Source organism: Scyliorhinus canicula, chromosome 19 (assembly GCF_902713615.1).
Source record: "Scyliorhinus canicula chromosome 19, sScyCan1.1, whole genome shotgun sequence".
Taxonomy (NCBI): Eukaryota; Metazoa; Chordata; class Chondrichthyes; order Carcharhiniformes; family Scyliorhinidae; genus Scyliorhinus; species Scyliorhinus canicula.
This window is the reverse complement of record NC_052164.1, coordinates 98,436,711-98,452,569: the sequence shown is the minus strand read 5'-3', so window position 1 is coordinate 98,452,569 and position 15,859 is coordinate 98,436,711. Positions and strand designations below refer to the sequence as shown.

The following is a 15,859-nucleotide window of genomic DNA, read 5'->3' as shown; positions in this document are numbered from 1 at the left end:
ATATCATTTGTGCTTAGAACTTTATTTGTCTTATCTTTACTTCTGTGTATCTCACCATTTTTCTCTGTTCCACAGAAATCACACCCATCTTTGATCATTGTTTTTTTTTTACCAGAGTATTTTGCTCTTCAAAAACCAAAAAAAATGTTTTAAACTGACTTTTTTACTCATTTGGCCTTGATACTAGATTTATTGGATGTTACCTCACCGTCTGTCCGCCTTGCCAAGTGATTCTAATTTTAGGCGGTCAAAGGTTTGACTACTCGCCTTGTCCACCGGCTCGAGCGGCGTCCAGCTCAGCAAATCCTTCCAAACTTACACTAAATGTTAGGGGTGAAAATATTCACACAAAGGCCTGAATATAGCTTAAACTCACATGGATTAATATACAGATTCAAGGCGGATAGCCTAATGACTTGGTTATTTTCCCATATGTGCCGTCCTTTTTTTTAAGACGTTGGCTGTTTTAACTATTTCTTTCTCTGTCAATTTTATACCCAATTTTAATGCATTAGTTTTCCCCCAGTGGCCATTTTTCTTCTAAATTTTTATGCTCTTTTCGCGCGCTAATGTTACCGGACATTTATATTTCAAGGACATTTATATTTCAAGGACATTTATATTTCAAGTCTCTTATGAACCGGTGATAATAGATCCAAAACTGTTTTGTTTTCAATGCCCGACCTTCACGTGACAGATCTCTGTTCTTAATAACCAGTCTAAGGCAACAAAACAATTTTCCGATTCTAAGACTCTACTTCCTTCTCACTCTACTTCTGAGATCTGACAGTTTTTTAAGTAAAGACTTTGAGTAAATATTATCACTAATATTTGGTCGAAGGTAATAATTCTATTTCCTTCTGACTCTACTTCTGATATCTGACAGTTTTTTAAGTAAAGACTTTAAGTAAATATTATCACTAATATTTGGTCGAAGGTAATAACATGCCCTCTACTTCCTTCTCACTCTACTTCTGAGATCTGACAGTTTTTTAAGTAAAGACTCACTCTACTTCTGATATCTGACAGTTTTTTAAGTAAAGACTTTGAGTAAATATTATCACTAATATTTGGTCGAAGGTAATAATTCTATTTCCTTCTGACTCTACTTCTGATATCTGACAGTTTTTTAAGTAAAGACTTTAAGTAAATATTATCACTAATATTTGGTCGAAGGTAATAACATGCCCTCTACTTCCTTCTCACTCTACTTCTGAGATCTGACAGTTTTTTAAGTAAAGACTCACTCTACTTCTGATATCTGACAGTTTTTTAAGTAAAGACTTTAAGTAAATATTATCACTAATATTTGGTCGAAGGAAATCATTAATCTTACACCTTAAGGACTTTTAAGTTCAACTTAACACTTACGTGTCACAATCCCAAGGCGTTTGACGTCCGGCTATGGTCGTCTTCTATTTTTGTCTCCTTTTTCAATCACTGAGACAATTATTACACAATTTAAAATTTCAATTTTGGAGTTTTGATTTAACAGGTTTGACTCCGTACCTTCTTTTTAGCCGGCTTTTAATTGTCTCTGCGATCTTAAACGGAGTTGTGTTCGACTCCCCCCCAACGTCGGGGTCACCAATTTGTTAGGCTAAATCTCAGTTCAATGAGTGAGTCGACACAGTAAGGCTTCAATCAAATAGTTTTTTACTTAGGATTGTAACACGTACAGCCATCAAGTCATGGCTGGAGAAGGCGCATTCTGCCGAGCCTCAAGTTACACACACTGATAAAGGTTGTTCCGCGCGCAATAGCCTTGGGCGGGTTACATAGCTGCCCACTCACAGTACTGTTGCTAACCTAAATGTTATCTAAACCGCCACCCCCATCGCCCTCCTTAGTCAGAGCTAGAAGCAGCTGCACAAATATACCTTACAGAAGAAGGAAGGTCCTGGGTAGGAAGGAAGACAAGAAAGAGAAAACAATAAAAGTGATGATGGTCTGAGACAAAAGAGAGTGGAAGTGAGACAGGAAAAGAAACAAAAGCTGCCAGAATCATGAAATTAACAATAATATATTTAAGATTTATCCCTAAAAAAAAGTACAATTAAAAGAATTTATAGACATATATAATACATATATAATTGTCGCCATGATGTGGAGATGCCGGTGTTGGACTGGGGGTGAGCACAGTAAGATGTCTTACAGCACCAGGTTAAAGTCCAACAGGTTTGTTTCAAATCACTAGCTTTCGGAGCGCAGCTCCTTCCTCAGGTGAATGAAGTGGTAGGTTCCAGAAACATATATACATAGACAAAACTCAAAGATGCAACACAGTGCTTTGAATGTGAGCATTTGCAGGTAATCAAGTCTTTACAGATCCAGAAAGAGGGGCACTAAAGAGGTGTGAATTGTCTCAAGCCAGGACAGTTGGTAGGATTTTGCAAGCCTACCTCTTCATTCACCTGAGGAAGGAGCAGTGCTCTGAAAGCTAGTGATTTGAAAAAAACCTGTTGAACTTTAACCTGGTGTTGTAAGACTTCTTACTATATAATGGTAGAAATATGATTAATGGATAGTCTAACATTGCAACATTCATTAAACGGCAATTAATGGATTAACCAGTTAAAACAGATGAATTATGTAGCTGTAATACTTTGATTAATATTCTGATTAATACTCTGTAATACTCTGATTAATACTCTGTTTAATACTCTGATTGATACTCTGATTGAGACTCTGATTCATACTCTGTAATACTCTGATTAATATTGTGACTGCTACTCTGATTAATACTCTGATTGATACTCTGACTAATACTCGGATTCATATTCTGTAATACTCTGATTGATTCTCTGATAATATTCACATTAATACTCTGTAATATCTTGATTAATACTCTGTAATATTCTGATTGATTCTCTGATTAATACAGTAATACTCTGTAATATCCTAATTAATGCTCTGTAATACTCTGATTGATTCTCTGATTAATACTCACTTTAATACTCTGTAATATACTGATTAATACTCTAATACTCTGATTGATTCTCTGATTAATACTCACATTAATACGCTGTAATATCCTGATTAATACTCTGTAATACTCTGATTGATTCTCTGATTAATACTCACTTTAATACTCTGTAATATACTGATTAACACTCTAATACTCTGATTGATTCTCTGATTAATACTCACATTAATACGCTGTAATATCCTGATTAATACTCTGTAATACTTTGATTGATTCTTTGATTAATACTCACAGTAATACTCTGTGAGATCCTGATTAATACTCTAATACTCTGATTGAGTCTATGATTAATACTCATAGTAATACTCTGTAATAACCTGATTAATACTCTGTAATACTCTGATTGATTCTCTGATTAATACTCACAGTAATACTCTGTAATATCCTGATTAATACTCTGTAATATCCTGATTAATACTCTGATATATACTCTGATCAATACTCTGATTGATACTCTGATTACTCCCAGGGTGATTATGTTGCTGATATGGATTCTGGTTTTCAGGAAGATTTCCACCCCATCACCCGGGGCAACGGCGTTCGTCTCCACAGCGACAGGCGGCCAATGAGCGGCCGGCTTGTTGGCGTCTCCGCAGCAAGGACGCGGCCCATTGGCCGAGCGGCTGGAGCGTCGGCTGGAGCGAGATGGCGGCCGCTGAAAACCCGGAGCTGCAGCGGTTCCTGAGAGAGGTGGATGAGATCAGTGAGTGAGGGAGAGGTGGAGGAGATTAGTGAGTGAGGGAGGGGATCAGTGAGTGAGGGAGAGGTGGAGGAGATCAGTGAGTGAGGGAGAGAGGGAGGAGATCAGTGAGTGAGGGAGAGAGGGAGGAGATCAGTGAGTGAGGGAGAGGGGGAGGAGATCAGTGAATGAGGGAGAGGTGGAGGAGATCAGTGAGTGAGGGAAAGAGGGAGGAGATCAGTGAGTGAGGCAGAGGGGGAGGAGATCAGTGAGTGAGGGAGAGAGGGAGGAGATCAGTGAGTGAGGGAAAGAGGGAGGAGATCAGTGAGTGAGGGAGAGGGGAAGGAGATCAGTGAGTGAGGGAGAGAGGGAGGAGATCAGTGAGTGAGGGAGAGAGAGAGGGAGGAGATCCGTGAGAGAGGGAGGAGATCAGTGAGTGAGGGAGAGGGGGAGGAGATCAGTGAGTGAGGGAGAGGTGGAGGAGATCAGTGAGTGAGGGAGAGAGGGAGGGGATCAGTGAGTGAGGCAGAGGTGGAGGAGATCAGTGAGTGAGGGAGAGAGGGAGGAGATCAGTGAGTGAGGGAGAGAGGGAGGAGATCAGTGAGTGAGGGAGAGGGGGAGGAGATCAGTGAGTGAGGGAGAGGGGGAGGAGATCAGTGAGTGAGGGAGAGGGGGAGGAGATCAGTGAGTGAGGGAGGAGATCAGTGAGTGAGGGAGAGGGGGAGGAGATCAGTGAGAGAGGGAGAGGAGATCAGTGAGTGAGAGAGAGAGGGAGGAGATCAGTGAGTGAGAGAGAGAGGGAGGAGATCAGTGAGTGGGAGAGCGGGAGAGCGGGTGTGGAAGATCAGAGGGAGAGAGAGAGAGGGGGAGTTCAGTGAGAGAGAGGGAGAGAGAGGGAAGGGGATCAGTGAGAGAGAGGGAGAGAGAGAGGGAGATTAGAGAGAAAGGGAGAAAGAGGGAGATCAGTGAGAAAGAGGGAGAGAGAGAGAGGGAAATCAGTGAGAGAGGGGGGGGAGATCAGTGAGAGGGAGAGAGAGGGAGATGAGAGGGAGAGAGAGAGAGAGAGAGAGATCAGTGGGAGAGAGAGAGGGAGAACAATGAGAGGGAGAGAGAGAGAAAAAGAGAGGGAGAGAGAGAGATCAGTGAGAGGGAGATCAGAGAATGAGATTCTCTGGGCAGCACGGTAGCGCAAGTGGATAGCACTGAGGCTTCACAGCGCCAGGGTCCCAGGTTCGATTGCCCGCTGGGTCACTATCTGTGTGGAGTCTGCATGTTCTCCCCGTGTCTGCGTGCGTTTCCTCCCACGGTCCAAAGACGTGCAGGTTAGGTGGATTGGCCATGCTAAATTGCACTTAGTGTCCAAAAAGGTTAGGAGGGATTATTGGGTTACGGGGATAGGGTGGTAGTGAGGTCTTAAGTGGGTCGGTGCAGACTCGATGGGCTGAATGGCCTCCTTCTGCATTGTATGTTCTGTGTTCTGTGAGATAGAGATCAGCGAGAGAGAGAGAGATCAGTGAGTGAGAGAGAGATCAGTGAGTGTGGGAGAGAGAGAGAGATCAGTGTGTGGGGGAGAGAGAGGGATGAGTGATGGTTGCTAGGCAAGGACTCCCACATGCTGCATGACCCGTCCACCCACAGGAATTCTCTTGGGATGTGTGAAGTGCTACTTAACCACGATTGCCAATTCCCGATTACCAATAGCCTTCAGCCGCACCGCCAGAGGCCTTAGCAGTCGGCAAGGGTTTTGGGTTCTTTGGAGCAGACGAGAGTTGCCTCTGCAATGGATAAATGATCCAGGATTGGCATGGTGGTTGCCCCTCCGAATTTATTTGAAGGTCAAGTTGAATTGACGGGGGGGCAGAAGGTACCTGTGGGTGAAATACTACGGAAGACAATTGAGATGGACTATATTACTGATCGGCACAAGAGTCATTGAGATGTCTTCCAAAAAAAGAGGAAGGATATAGTGAGAACATGGGGTTGAGCTACTGGGGAGGAACAGATCTATTAGGTCTAAAGGCTTATTTCACTAACCCAGACCGCTGAATTGAAGGATTTGCAGCTCCTTTAATTGTCTTCTAATTGAATCTCCTTGTTTAGCGGATATTGTGGAAGAACTTAAATCTGACAACCCTGAAATACGAGAAAAAGCTTTTCAAAAAGCAGATGAGAAGTTGGAAAAAGGTTGCGGAGGAGCCGAGATAGTGGAAGGATGCAGAACAAAACTGAACCGGACCATGATCAACCCGAACCCTTCGCCAACCCAGTCTCCAAATCCGCCAGGAAAATATGTGAGTTTTTCGATCAGATTGAGCATTAGAAATGCCATTAAACACTGACCTTTCACTTCTGACACTGCAGGAGAAAAGCTGAAGTCTTGAGATGCTGACTGTGAACAGGGTTTTTAACCACACACGTCTACTGCACTGTTTGGTTGTTTCACCCCAAGCAGAATTATAGTATAGGATCAGAATTTTTGTAGCGAAAAGACAGAAATTACATTTTGGGTGTGTTACCATTCATCAGAAAATGTTGTTACTTGTGTCTTCCACTAACATTTGCTGACTGATCTGCTGCCTTGCTTAGCATTTTATTCACAATGAAGGAAATGATGGACACCAGATGAAGGGTCAAGGACAATACACAGGTTGAATCAAGTACGTGGGAGAGCAACAGTGATTGATTAACTGGGTTTAAAACCCTGTACAGGGTTTAAGGAGAGGGTCAGGTTGCATTTGGTAATACGTCACAGAACTTTGAAAGCAGTGTGTGGAGTGAGTGTGAACAATATTGATTTTAATGCAGTGAGGTCTCAGTGAAGCAGAGAAATTTTCCATGGGCTGTAATGGAGGAATTAAGAGAAAGTTTAGAGGAAGGATTATAATAGTAATAGAAGTGGAAATAATTATATTTTTGCATGTTTGGCCATGAAATAATTTGAGATTTTGGGCTGTGTCAAAAAAAAACAAATTGGCAAGAATTGAATAACAAAAACTGTTTGTATCTTTATTAAATTGAATAGTGCTCAGTATGTTTCCAGTGTTTGAGTATTGGAAATTGGGTACTTCATTTAAACCACCTTTAACATTGGGTCTCTGCATGTTGATACCAACAGCAATTAACTCGGACTCATGATGGCTCATTAGGCATTATGTAGGGTTCAGAGGATGATCAGAAATCTCTCTTAGAAATGAACCCTTCAGTTATATTAGTGGGTTGCAATTGCTTTCTCGAGCAGTTTTTTCTGTGATTCAAGAGTATCTACCTGATGGGTTACTAATGTGATGCCAGCTGATATTAATACTGGACAAGTCAGATCCTGGAGTGAAACTTGGTTTGATAGATCATAACTTTTCTTTTTGGAAACAGTGGAGGAGAGTTACTGAACAAATTCACAGGAATCAGCTGACGAACTTTTAACACAAAAAATAAAATATTTATTAAAATAGGAAAAGTGTTCTATATTACACAGACAAAAAGATTGCAATACAAACACAAAGATTAATCAATTTTCCAATATTCCTTTACTCAGCAATATCTTTACAGACAGACAAACCAGTGAAGAGTTACCATGAGCTTAAGACAAAGGCTCTTTACTTGGGACTGATACATATGCAAACAATTTTCTCCGAATGAATTCTTGAACATTCAGTTGATGTGTCGCACCCGACTTGTATTTCTCCCTGAGGCACCCAATTGCTATTCATTTATTTCTATAATGCTTCAGCTGCAAAGCCAACACATGAATTTCCTAAACTCAGACTCCCGATAGCCTTATAGTATTTCTTACTTCAGAAAGCTGAAAATCCCTGTCCTCACTCTCTGAGCCCTTCCTATGTTTCTCTGGCCCTATGTCATTTAAGCACTGTCACTAGGCAACAGTCAAGTTACTTCCACTTTGTGTTTTCCATAATCACTAAATTTTCATCCTCTTTTAACCCATCTCGTTAACCTCAGGGGTTGTAAAACCTCATTTAAAATTTATATATACAAACAATCCCAACAGACCACTTGACCTTTTAGTTACCAGTCCAATCAGACCTCTAGGCATCAAGACTCATACTAAAATCATTCTATCTTCCTTGACATGAAAATACATATATCAAGTCAATTTAAAATTTATACATTATTCATCACATTACTGACATTTAAAAATATTTTTCTTGCAGGGAATGGAGAGCAGTAAGGTGAACCAAGGTAATGTACTTAAGAAAATCATTTGTGACATATGTGTGACATAGGTTTATGTACAGTTTTGAGGCAGTACTGCATTAATAACAAATGGCAAGTGATTTATTCCAAGGTTAGATGGAGCAGGTTCCTATTTAAGACTTGATTTTGAACTTGGTTGGCAATTGTATTTGTTTCCCCACTACTGGAATGAGTTTTGGGAGTTTGTTATGGGTAGGTTAGTGCAGTCGGGGGTGTTTTATGAGGTAGATGCTGAGGCGCACTATGCTTAATGTTGATATTTGTGTCTAAATTGAAAAGAATCCCGTCCCCAGCATTAACATCCTTACTGAACACAAAAATTCATTTGGGATGGTTTTTTACTCTGCTGAATATTTATTTGTAACTATTTTTCAAAAGAGGATTTCTTAAAAGTTCTGGAGAGGGATGCAGAGGCAAGAAGGAAGAGACGGATGAAAAGTCAAAAGCTCGCCAATGGTAAGCAATTTTGAATGCTGCAATGGGTAATATATTAGAAACAGGAGGAGGAGTGGGCTAGATGTCCCATGAGATTAGTCTGTCTTTTATTAAGTTAATGGATGAATTTTACATGACCTCCACTTTACTGCTTTGTCCTTATATTATAATCAAAAATATTTTTATTCAAACTGAGATTCTTGCTGTACTCTGGATTTTATAGATGTCCAACCACAAGTTAAAAAGTGTTCCATTGAGTAGTGTGTCCTGACTACTAACCTAAATATACAGTGGCATAGTGCTGCCTCACAGTGCCGAGGACCCGGGTCGAGTCTGGCCTTGGGTGGCTGTCTGTGTGCAGTTTGTGCATTCTCCCCTTGTCTGTGTGAGTTTCCTCTGGGTGTTCCATTTCCTCTCACAGTCCAAAGATGTGCAGTTTAGGTGGATTGGCCCTGATAAATTACCCCTAAGTGTCCAGGAATGTATAGGTTAGGTTATGGGGATAGGGCGGAGTGGACCTTGGTAGGGTGCTCTTTCATAGGGTTGGTGCAGACCCGATGGGCCGAATGGCCTCCTTCTGCACTGTAGGGGTTCTATAACTTGATTCATTTCTATGATTCTATGCGTTTCCCGTTTGCACTACAGGTTTATACTTGGATCTAGTTTTGTATCATTCCCTGTGCACAATAACTTATTCTTATAGAGCCCATAATGCTGTGAAATGTCCCAATGTGTTTCTTAAAAGGGAGGAGGGAATAAACATTAAATACAAGCTATAGGTTATTGGAGACATGGAAGGAAAAGAACGTGTTAAGTAGGCTTGAAATGAAAAAAAAATGAAAATCGCTTATTGTCACGAGTAGGCTTCAATTAAGTTACTGCGAAAAGTCCCTAGTCGCCACATTCCGGCGCCTGTCCGGGGAGGCTGGTACGGGCTTTTGAAGGCGAGAGAAGCTTCAACCTTTTAAGGTCCTCAACCTGCTATGTAAAAATTGACACATAGTTAATTTTCATTCTACTTTTCTAATATTTGAAATATTAAACAATAATACTTTTTCTGCAGCATTAAAGGAGAAGGGGAATGCAGCATTCAACAAGGGGGACTATGCGACTGCTGTGCAGTACTATACAGACGGCCTGGAAAAGCTGAGAGATTTTCAGGCCCTGTACACCAATCGAGCACAGGTATATTTAACCATTCATTGTCACTTGTGCTCTGGGATTAAGACTTGACAAAAATAATTTATGGAGATGCATGTTGGAGAAAGTGGATGTTTTTCTATGTAATTTGTTGTGAGGCTACAAAATGCATTTTCTCCCCAGGCAGACAATCCACTTGGGGATGGTTCTACGACCTGTGCTGCTACTGCTACAGACTGGTTTGTCAGAGTAATGAGCTTTAAATACAGTGCTTTTCCATGCATCTCAGAAATATTTCAAAGCATAATTACCTTGGTTGAGTTGGTAGATGTGGCAGCCATTTTGCACACCAAATCTCACAAACAGCAGCGAGGTGAAGGACCAGTTAATTTGTTTCGGATGGTTTTATCTTGAGGAAGATATCTTAGGGGCCTCACGGTAGCATGGTGGTTAGCATCAATGCTTCACAGCTCCAGGGTCCCAGGTTCGATTCCTGGCTGGGTCACTGTCTGTGTGGAGTCTGCACGTCCTCCCCGTGTGTGCGTGGGTTTCCTCCGGGTGCTCCGGTTTCCTCCCACAGTCCAAAGATGTGCGGGTTAGGTGGATTGGCCATGCTAAATTGCCCGTAGTGTAAGGTTAATGGGTGGATTGTTGGGTTACGGGTATACGGGTTACGTGGGTTTAAGTAGGGTGATCATTGCTCGGCACAACATCGAGGGCCGAAGGGCCTGTTCTGTGCTGTACTGTTCTATAAAAAAAATAAGATTACCTAACTATGACATGATATAATCCCTTGCTGTTCTTCAAATATTACAAGGGAATCTTTAATGTAAATTTAAAACTGCAAAATGGGTAGATGGAACCTCAATTTAAAAGTTAATTTGAAGGATGATATTCTCAACTGAGCAGTGTATTTTAACTCAATTTATATATAGTAACTCAATTTAGATACTTCTTCAAGTTTGTCAACGAAAAGGTAGTTCATTTGTGCTCTTTCCAATCCATTTTAAGAACAAAGTTGAGCAACAGATTAGTTCTCTGTAGTTTTCACTACAGCGCTACTTCAAAGCTGTAAAGGAATGTAAGATTCACCACTGACAGCAGTAGATCATGAGTTTTCCTTTAAATCAGCTCATATGGTATAAATAGTTACACATGAAATAGGGCCCAACGAAGCTTCTCTATTTGCCTCATTCTTGCATCCTCTTTCCAGAAATGTTGTTAAATCTCTCTTAAATCCATTTAAACTATCCATTTCAATAGCCTTTCCTGGTAACTTAACTTCATGGCTTTATTCTTTTGGAGGAAGGTGTTCTGTCTGGCTTTCTTACACTTATATTTTCCTAATTTTGATATGCCTTCTAGGATTCGCCCGGGTTGCCATAATTTAGTTCGATTTCGTTCACCGTCACCAAATGTCTGTTTGTTTCTATTTTCAGGCATATATCAAATTAGGAAAATATGAAGAAGCAATTACAGATTGTGAGTGGGCCCTGAAGGTGAGAACAGTTAAATTTAAGGGTATGATAAATGTTTTTTATGTTTCTAACGATCTGACGCAATCTCGTGAAACATTGCTATGTAAATCCTGCCCATTGTGGGTGGGATGACTTTTTGGCAAATCTGTATACTAAAGGCGAAAGCTGGTCTCATTGTAGTATACAATTTCTCGAGGTATCCGAGGCGTTGAGACTTGTCCCTTTCACCATGGACACCTCGGGCGAACGCCGTTCAGTACTGGTCTCCAGAAACGGGGGCCAGACAGAATGGCGCTCATAGAGATCTCCCAGGGGATTGAAGGCCCCAGGTGAATGCCATTTGGGCAGGATGGTACCCTGGCACTTTTGTTGCCATCCCATCACCATAGCACCACCAGCCTGACATGGTACACTGGCAGTGCCAGCCTGGCACCTTGGCAGTGCCACCTGCGTGCCGGCCCAGAACTGCGTAGGGTGCCAAGCTGGCATTTTTTTTGCGCGGTGGTGATTGGGCTGTGGGCGCCCTGTGCTGGTGTTTGTGGGGGTGCGGGAAGGAGCCCCGAAGTCTCTCTCATAGTGCGTTGGGGCTGAGGGGGAGTCAGGGGTCGCTTCTGGGGCTCCAGAGATCGGGGTGCTATTTAAAAATGGTGCCCCGATCTCTTGCTACACTGAGGAGATCTGGCGAGCGGAGCTCCTCAGTGCACAAAACGGGGCGATGTGCAGTCTCGGCCATGCATTCTCCGCTGAGGCCCCATATCTAACCCAGATGCCGTTTTATAGCTTTGTGTTTCTCAGTACTGCGAGCGCCAGAGAAACAGGTGGCTCGCTATGGAACCTTGTTCCCATTCAGTTAAATCCCACCCATTGTCACTGTTTTGGGCCCTGGGGTGTTTCTCATCAGTTTAGCCCAGAATTATTTTCATCACTGGGGAGCTGAACTCACTGGCCAGACCGGCGCCTCAGAGATTGGGCTGTTATTGTGAAAGGGTGTTCTGATCTCTAAGGAGCTTGTGGGTCCCCCATAACCTCTGACCCACGGGCAATGCCATCCCCTACATATATGGGCCTGCTCCCCCCCTCAAGTAAAGACACTCCGCTATGTGGTCGCTGTGTGTCCCCACTTTTCAAGTCTACCCATGCGCGCCCTCCCAGTTCCAGGGCCCTCATCCTTCACTCCCCAACCATCCGAAGGCCCCTTCATACCTGCCTTGCTATCCCCACCCTTCATATGCCCCCTTTCACCCTTCTTTCATGGCCCCCTATCAGGCTCTGACCCTTGGCAGTGCCACCCTGACATCTGGGAAACCTGGCACAGGCACCCCGGGAGTGCTCCTACTGACTTTGCAGTACCACCCAGGCACCTTGGCACTGGGTGGCAGTGCCAAGTTGCCAGCTGAGTAGTGCCAAGGTGCCCACATTCCAGGGGGAGGGCCCGGAGTCTGCACAATCTCCCTGTGTCTGCGTGGGTTTCCTCCGGGTGCTCCTGTTTCCTCCCACAAGTCCCGAATGGCGTGCTTGTTAGGTGAATTGGACATTTTGAATTCTCCCTCTGTACCCGAACAGGCGCCGGAATGTGGTGACTGGGGGATTTTCATTATTATTAGAGGGCCACCCTGCACCATCCCTGCCCACCCAGGGACCGATGGCCCAGGAGAGCCACCGGGTGCTGTTCTGCCTGTTTCACATTTGTGTGGGCCAGTACTGAACAGCGCCTGGCTGGGAACTCCCTGAGGAGGTCGTTCGATGCCGGGAGGCCAATAAATCCCGGGTGATTACGGTTAAGTAGGTTCCAAACCTACATAAGCGTGCGCGGCTTGTCACACCCTTTGTCGGCGGGATTCTGGTTGCACCACCAAGCGGGACTTGGGTGGATCCCGTAAGGCATAGTGGCTGCCGGAAAGCGCGCGGGAGGCCTACCGGCAGCTACCGGCCATGTCGTGCTCCCGGTCAGGCGCAACATGGCTGGTAGATCGCATCCATTATTTCTTTGATTCCTTGAATGCAGTGATTGATTATTCCCTTACCAGCCTCCCCGAACAGGCGCCGGAATGTGGCGACTAGGGGCTTTTCACAGTAACTTCATTTGAAGCCTACTTGTGACAATAAGCAATTTTCGTTCATTCATTCATTTCAAGAGTCCATCCTGCAGAGCCATAAGACATAAAAGTAGAATTAGGCCATTCAGCCCATTGAATCTACTCTGCCATTCAATTATGGCTGATATGTTTCTCAGCCCCATTCTCCTGCCTTCTGATAACCCCTGATCCCCTTATTAATCAAGATCCAAACTAAAGAGCACATTTACATTAATGTAGCATTATTATCTGTATCTTCAAAACATTTTGCTAACCTGTAGCTAACTATAGCAGTCGGATTTCATACAGGCACAATTCTACAAACAGCAGTGAGACGAGCGACTAGATGATATATGGTTTTGATGGTGGTAATTGAGGGAGGAACAGAGGACGATCTCTATACTTGTCTTTCAAAAAATGCCCCAGGGTCTTCAATGCCCAGCTGGGACCATTTCGGGCCTCAGTTTCATGTTTCAGCCAGAAGATGGCACCACTGGCATGGCAGCACCCTCTCAGTACTGCACTGAAGTGTCAGTCGAAATTTTGTACTTGAGTCCTAAAGAAACCCCACAACTTAATGGGTGATCGCCGGGGTCAAACTGGTCGAGGTGGGCTATTGGTATATTCTGTTTGGTCATTTGATATGTTACTCTTTATGATTGCAGTGCAATGAGAACTGTATAAAAGCATATGTTCATATGGGAAAGGCTAACCTCAGTTTAAAGAAGTATGGGGAGGTAAGATTGTTTCATTTATTATTGCAGCTTTCTACTAATATTTAATGCAATGAATATGACATTAAAAATCTTGTTGATTTAAGTTGCTGAAGTTGCTTGTTGCATTTTACTTCCAGCCTGCAAGACAGCAGACCGTGCCACAGATAAATCTTCCTATGTCATTTTGATCCTCCAACCAACCACCGATAAACAAAGACTAGGCAGATATTTCAGATTCAAGTAGACGAAAGGCAGTTAACCATTCACATTTGTTTAATTATAATTTCCCATTTTGGACATCACACAACTGTTTTTCAGTGCTCCATACAATTAAGGTTTATAATCATTTTACTGTCAAGTGTGGCCATAATGCATTTCCGAAGTTTAACCACTTTGTGGGAAAGCATTGAAAGTAGAAAGAAAGGATTTTTGTTTGTTTATCTGAATTACAAATCAAACCTATAATTAGGAATTACTGTAATTACTGATCAAAACGGCATCTTATGAAAATACTCTGAAAATGGTTTCAGACGTGAAAAAACTAATTATTAATACTGTAGTATGTGATGATGTCTGTTTATATAAGTGGCCTTATCAATCAGACCTAAAAAAAGAGGAAGAAAGCTAGTTGTGACCTGTAGGCTGAAAAGCATTGAACCCTGATCTCAAGCAGTGCTTACTTAACAGGGCTAGTCTTTGTAGCTTGAAGGGACGTGGGTTGGCTTTTGCAACAGAGAAATACATTGGGCCGTAAAGTTTGAGCTCCCCAGGGTTAAATTTGGGGGTACCCCAAAGCTACACTGGGTAAGTATTTGCATAGCATTTGGCCTAACTTCCTCCGGACAATTGTCCTGCATTGGGAACTATCCAAAAATGTGATTTAAATTGCAAACTTTGGATGGTTTTGCCAGGGTTACACCAATAGTCATCCAGAAAAACTTAGAAGAAGAATTCCCCACCACCCTATCCCCCAACGATTTCCGCACCCTCCCTCCCCTCATCCCTACAACCCCCCTCTGCTGACCCGAGCACCAGACCTGATGGTGGAGTTAAGGCCAGGATGTGATCGGCCATGATCGAATGGTGGGGCAGACTTGATGGGCCAAATGGCCTAATTCTGCCCCTATATCTTAGAGATCCCCACCCTCCCTGCGGCAGATCCTGTTGGACTGGAGGTCACCCTCCCCATCTCCCTCAAGGTCTGACCACCCCACCCATCCACCCCCGACCTCTGCCTTCCCCCCCCCCCCCCCCCCCCCCCCCGGACCTGTTATGTGTCTTCAGAAAGTCACTGAAAGTGGGCGCAACTGTGATCTGAATGAGTTTATGTTCCTCAATAGGCTCGGCAATGCTACCAGAAGATTTTAGAAATCGATCCAAACCGAGAGAAGCTGGTTAAAGGTACAAGAAATGTTTGCTGTCTTTAAGACGTGCTAAGCAATTATACAGTCCGAAATGTAAAGGAGTGATATGCGTGAGCTTATCTGCTTTGACTAAATTATTCCCTGTTTACCTACTTCTTGTTTTGTAAATGCTAGTTAGAGATCTCTGGAATGGTCATTGAGGGTTTCAGTGCCCCAAGGCTCAGGATTTGACTCTGGATCATTATCCAGCCTATTTTGGTGCCGCGTCATGCTCTCGCCCGGACCTGGAAAAATTCACCAACTTCGCTTCCAGTTTCCACCCCTCCATCACTTTCACCTGGTCCATCTCAACCCTTCCATTCCTTGATCTTTCTGTCTCCATGTCCGGCAATAGACTATCCACTAATATCCACTACAAGCCCACTGACTCCCACAGCTATCTGGACCACAGCTCTTCGCACCCTATACCCTGTAAGGACTCCATCCCTTTCTCTCAACTCCTTTGCCTCTGTCGCATTTGTTCCGATGATGCAACTTTCCAAAATGGTGCTTCGAAAATGTGTTCCTTCGTCCTCAACCGTGATTTCCCACCTACAGGTGTGGACAGGGCCCTCAACAGTGTGCGGTCCATCTCCCGCACCAATACCCTCGCCCTCTCCACTCCCCCCAGAACAAGGATAGAGTCCCCCTCGTTCTCAAATTTCATCCCACCAGCCTCAGTATGCAAAACATAATCCTCCGCCATTTTCGCCAGTTCCAGCGCAATGCCACCAC

General features: G+C 43.4%; 1 protein-coding gene across 5 annotated transcripts in view; it reads left to right on the top strand.

Moving 5' to 3' along the window:
* The first annotated feature begins 3,591 nt into the window (after positions 1–3,591).
* ttc12 (tetratricopeptide repeat domain 12) overlaps positions 3,592–15,859 on the top strand; it is a 36,905-nt gene continuing 24,637 nt past the window's right edge. For 3 of the 5 annotated variants that reach the window (XM_038778981.1, XM_038778980.1, XM_038778984.1), the window contains exons 1-8: positions 3,592–3,689; positions 5,766–5,956; positions 7,835–7,862; positions 8,256–8,333; positions 9,376–9,497; positions 10,892–10,951; positions 13,671–13,742; positions 15,062–15,122. In XM_038778981.1, the coding sequence (XP_038634909.1) occupies positions 3,632–3,689; positions 5,766–5,956; positions 7,835–7,862; positions 8,256–8,333; positions 9,376–9,497; positions 10,892–10,951; positions 13,671–13,742; positions 15,062–15,122 (670 nt within the window). In that variant the 5' untranslated portion in view covers positions 3,592–3,631. Of the gene's footprint in view, positions 3,690–4,809; positions 4,896–5,765; positions 5,957–7,834; positions 7,863–8,255; positions 8,334–9,375; positions 9,498–10,891; positions 10,952–13,670; positions 13,743–15,061; positions 15,123–15,859 lie in introns of those variants that run through there. The other 2 variants (XM_038778983.1, XM_038778982.1) reach the window with 2 other exon arrangements.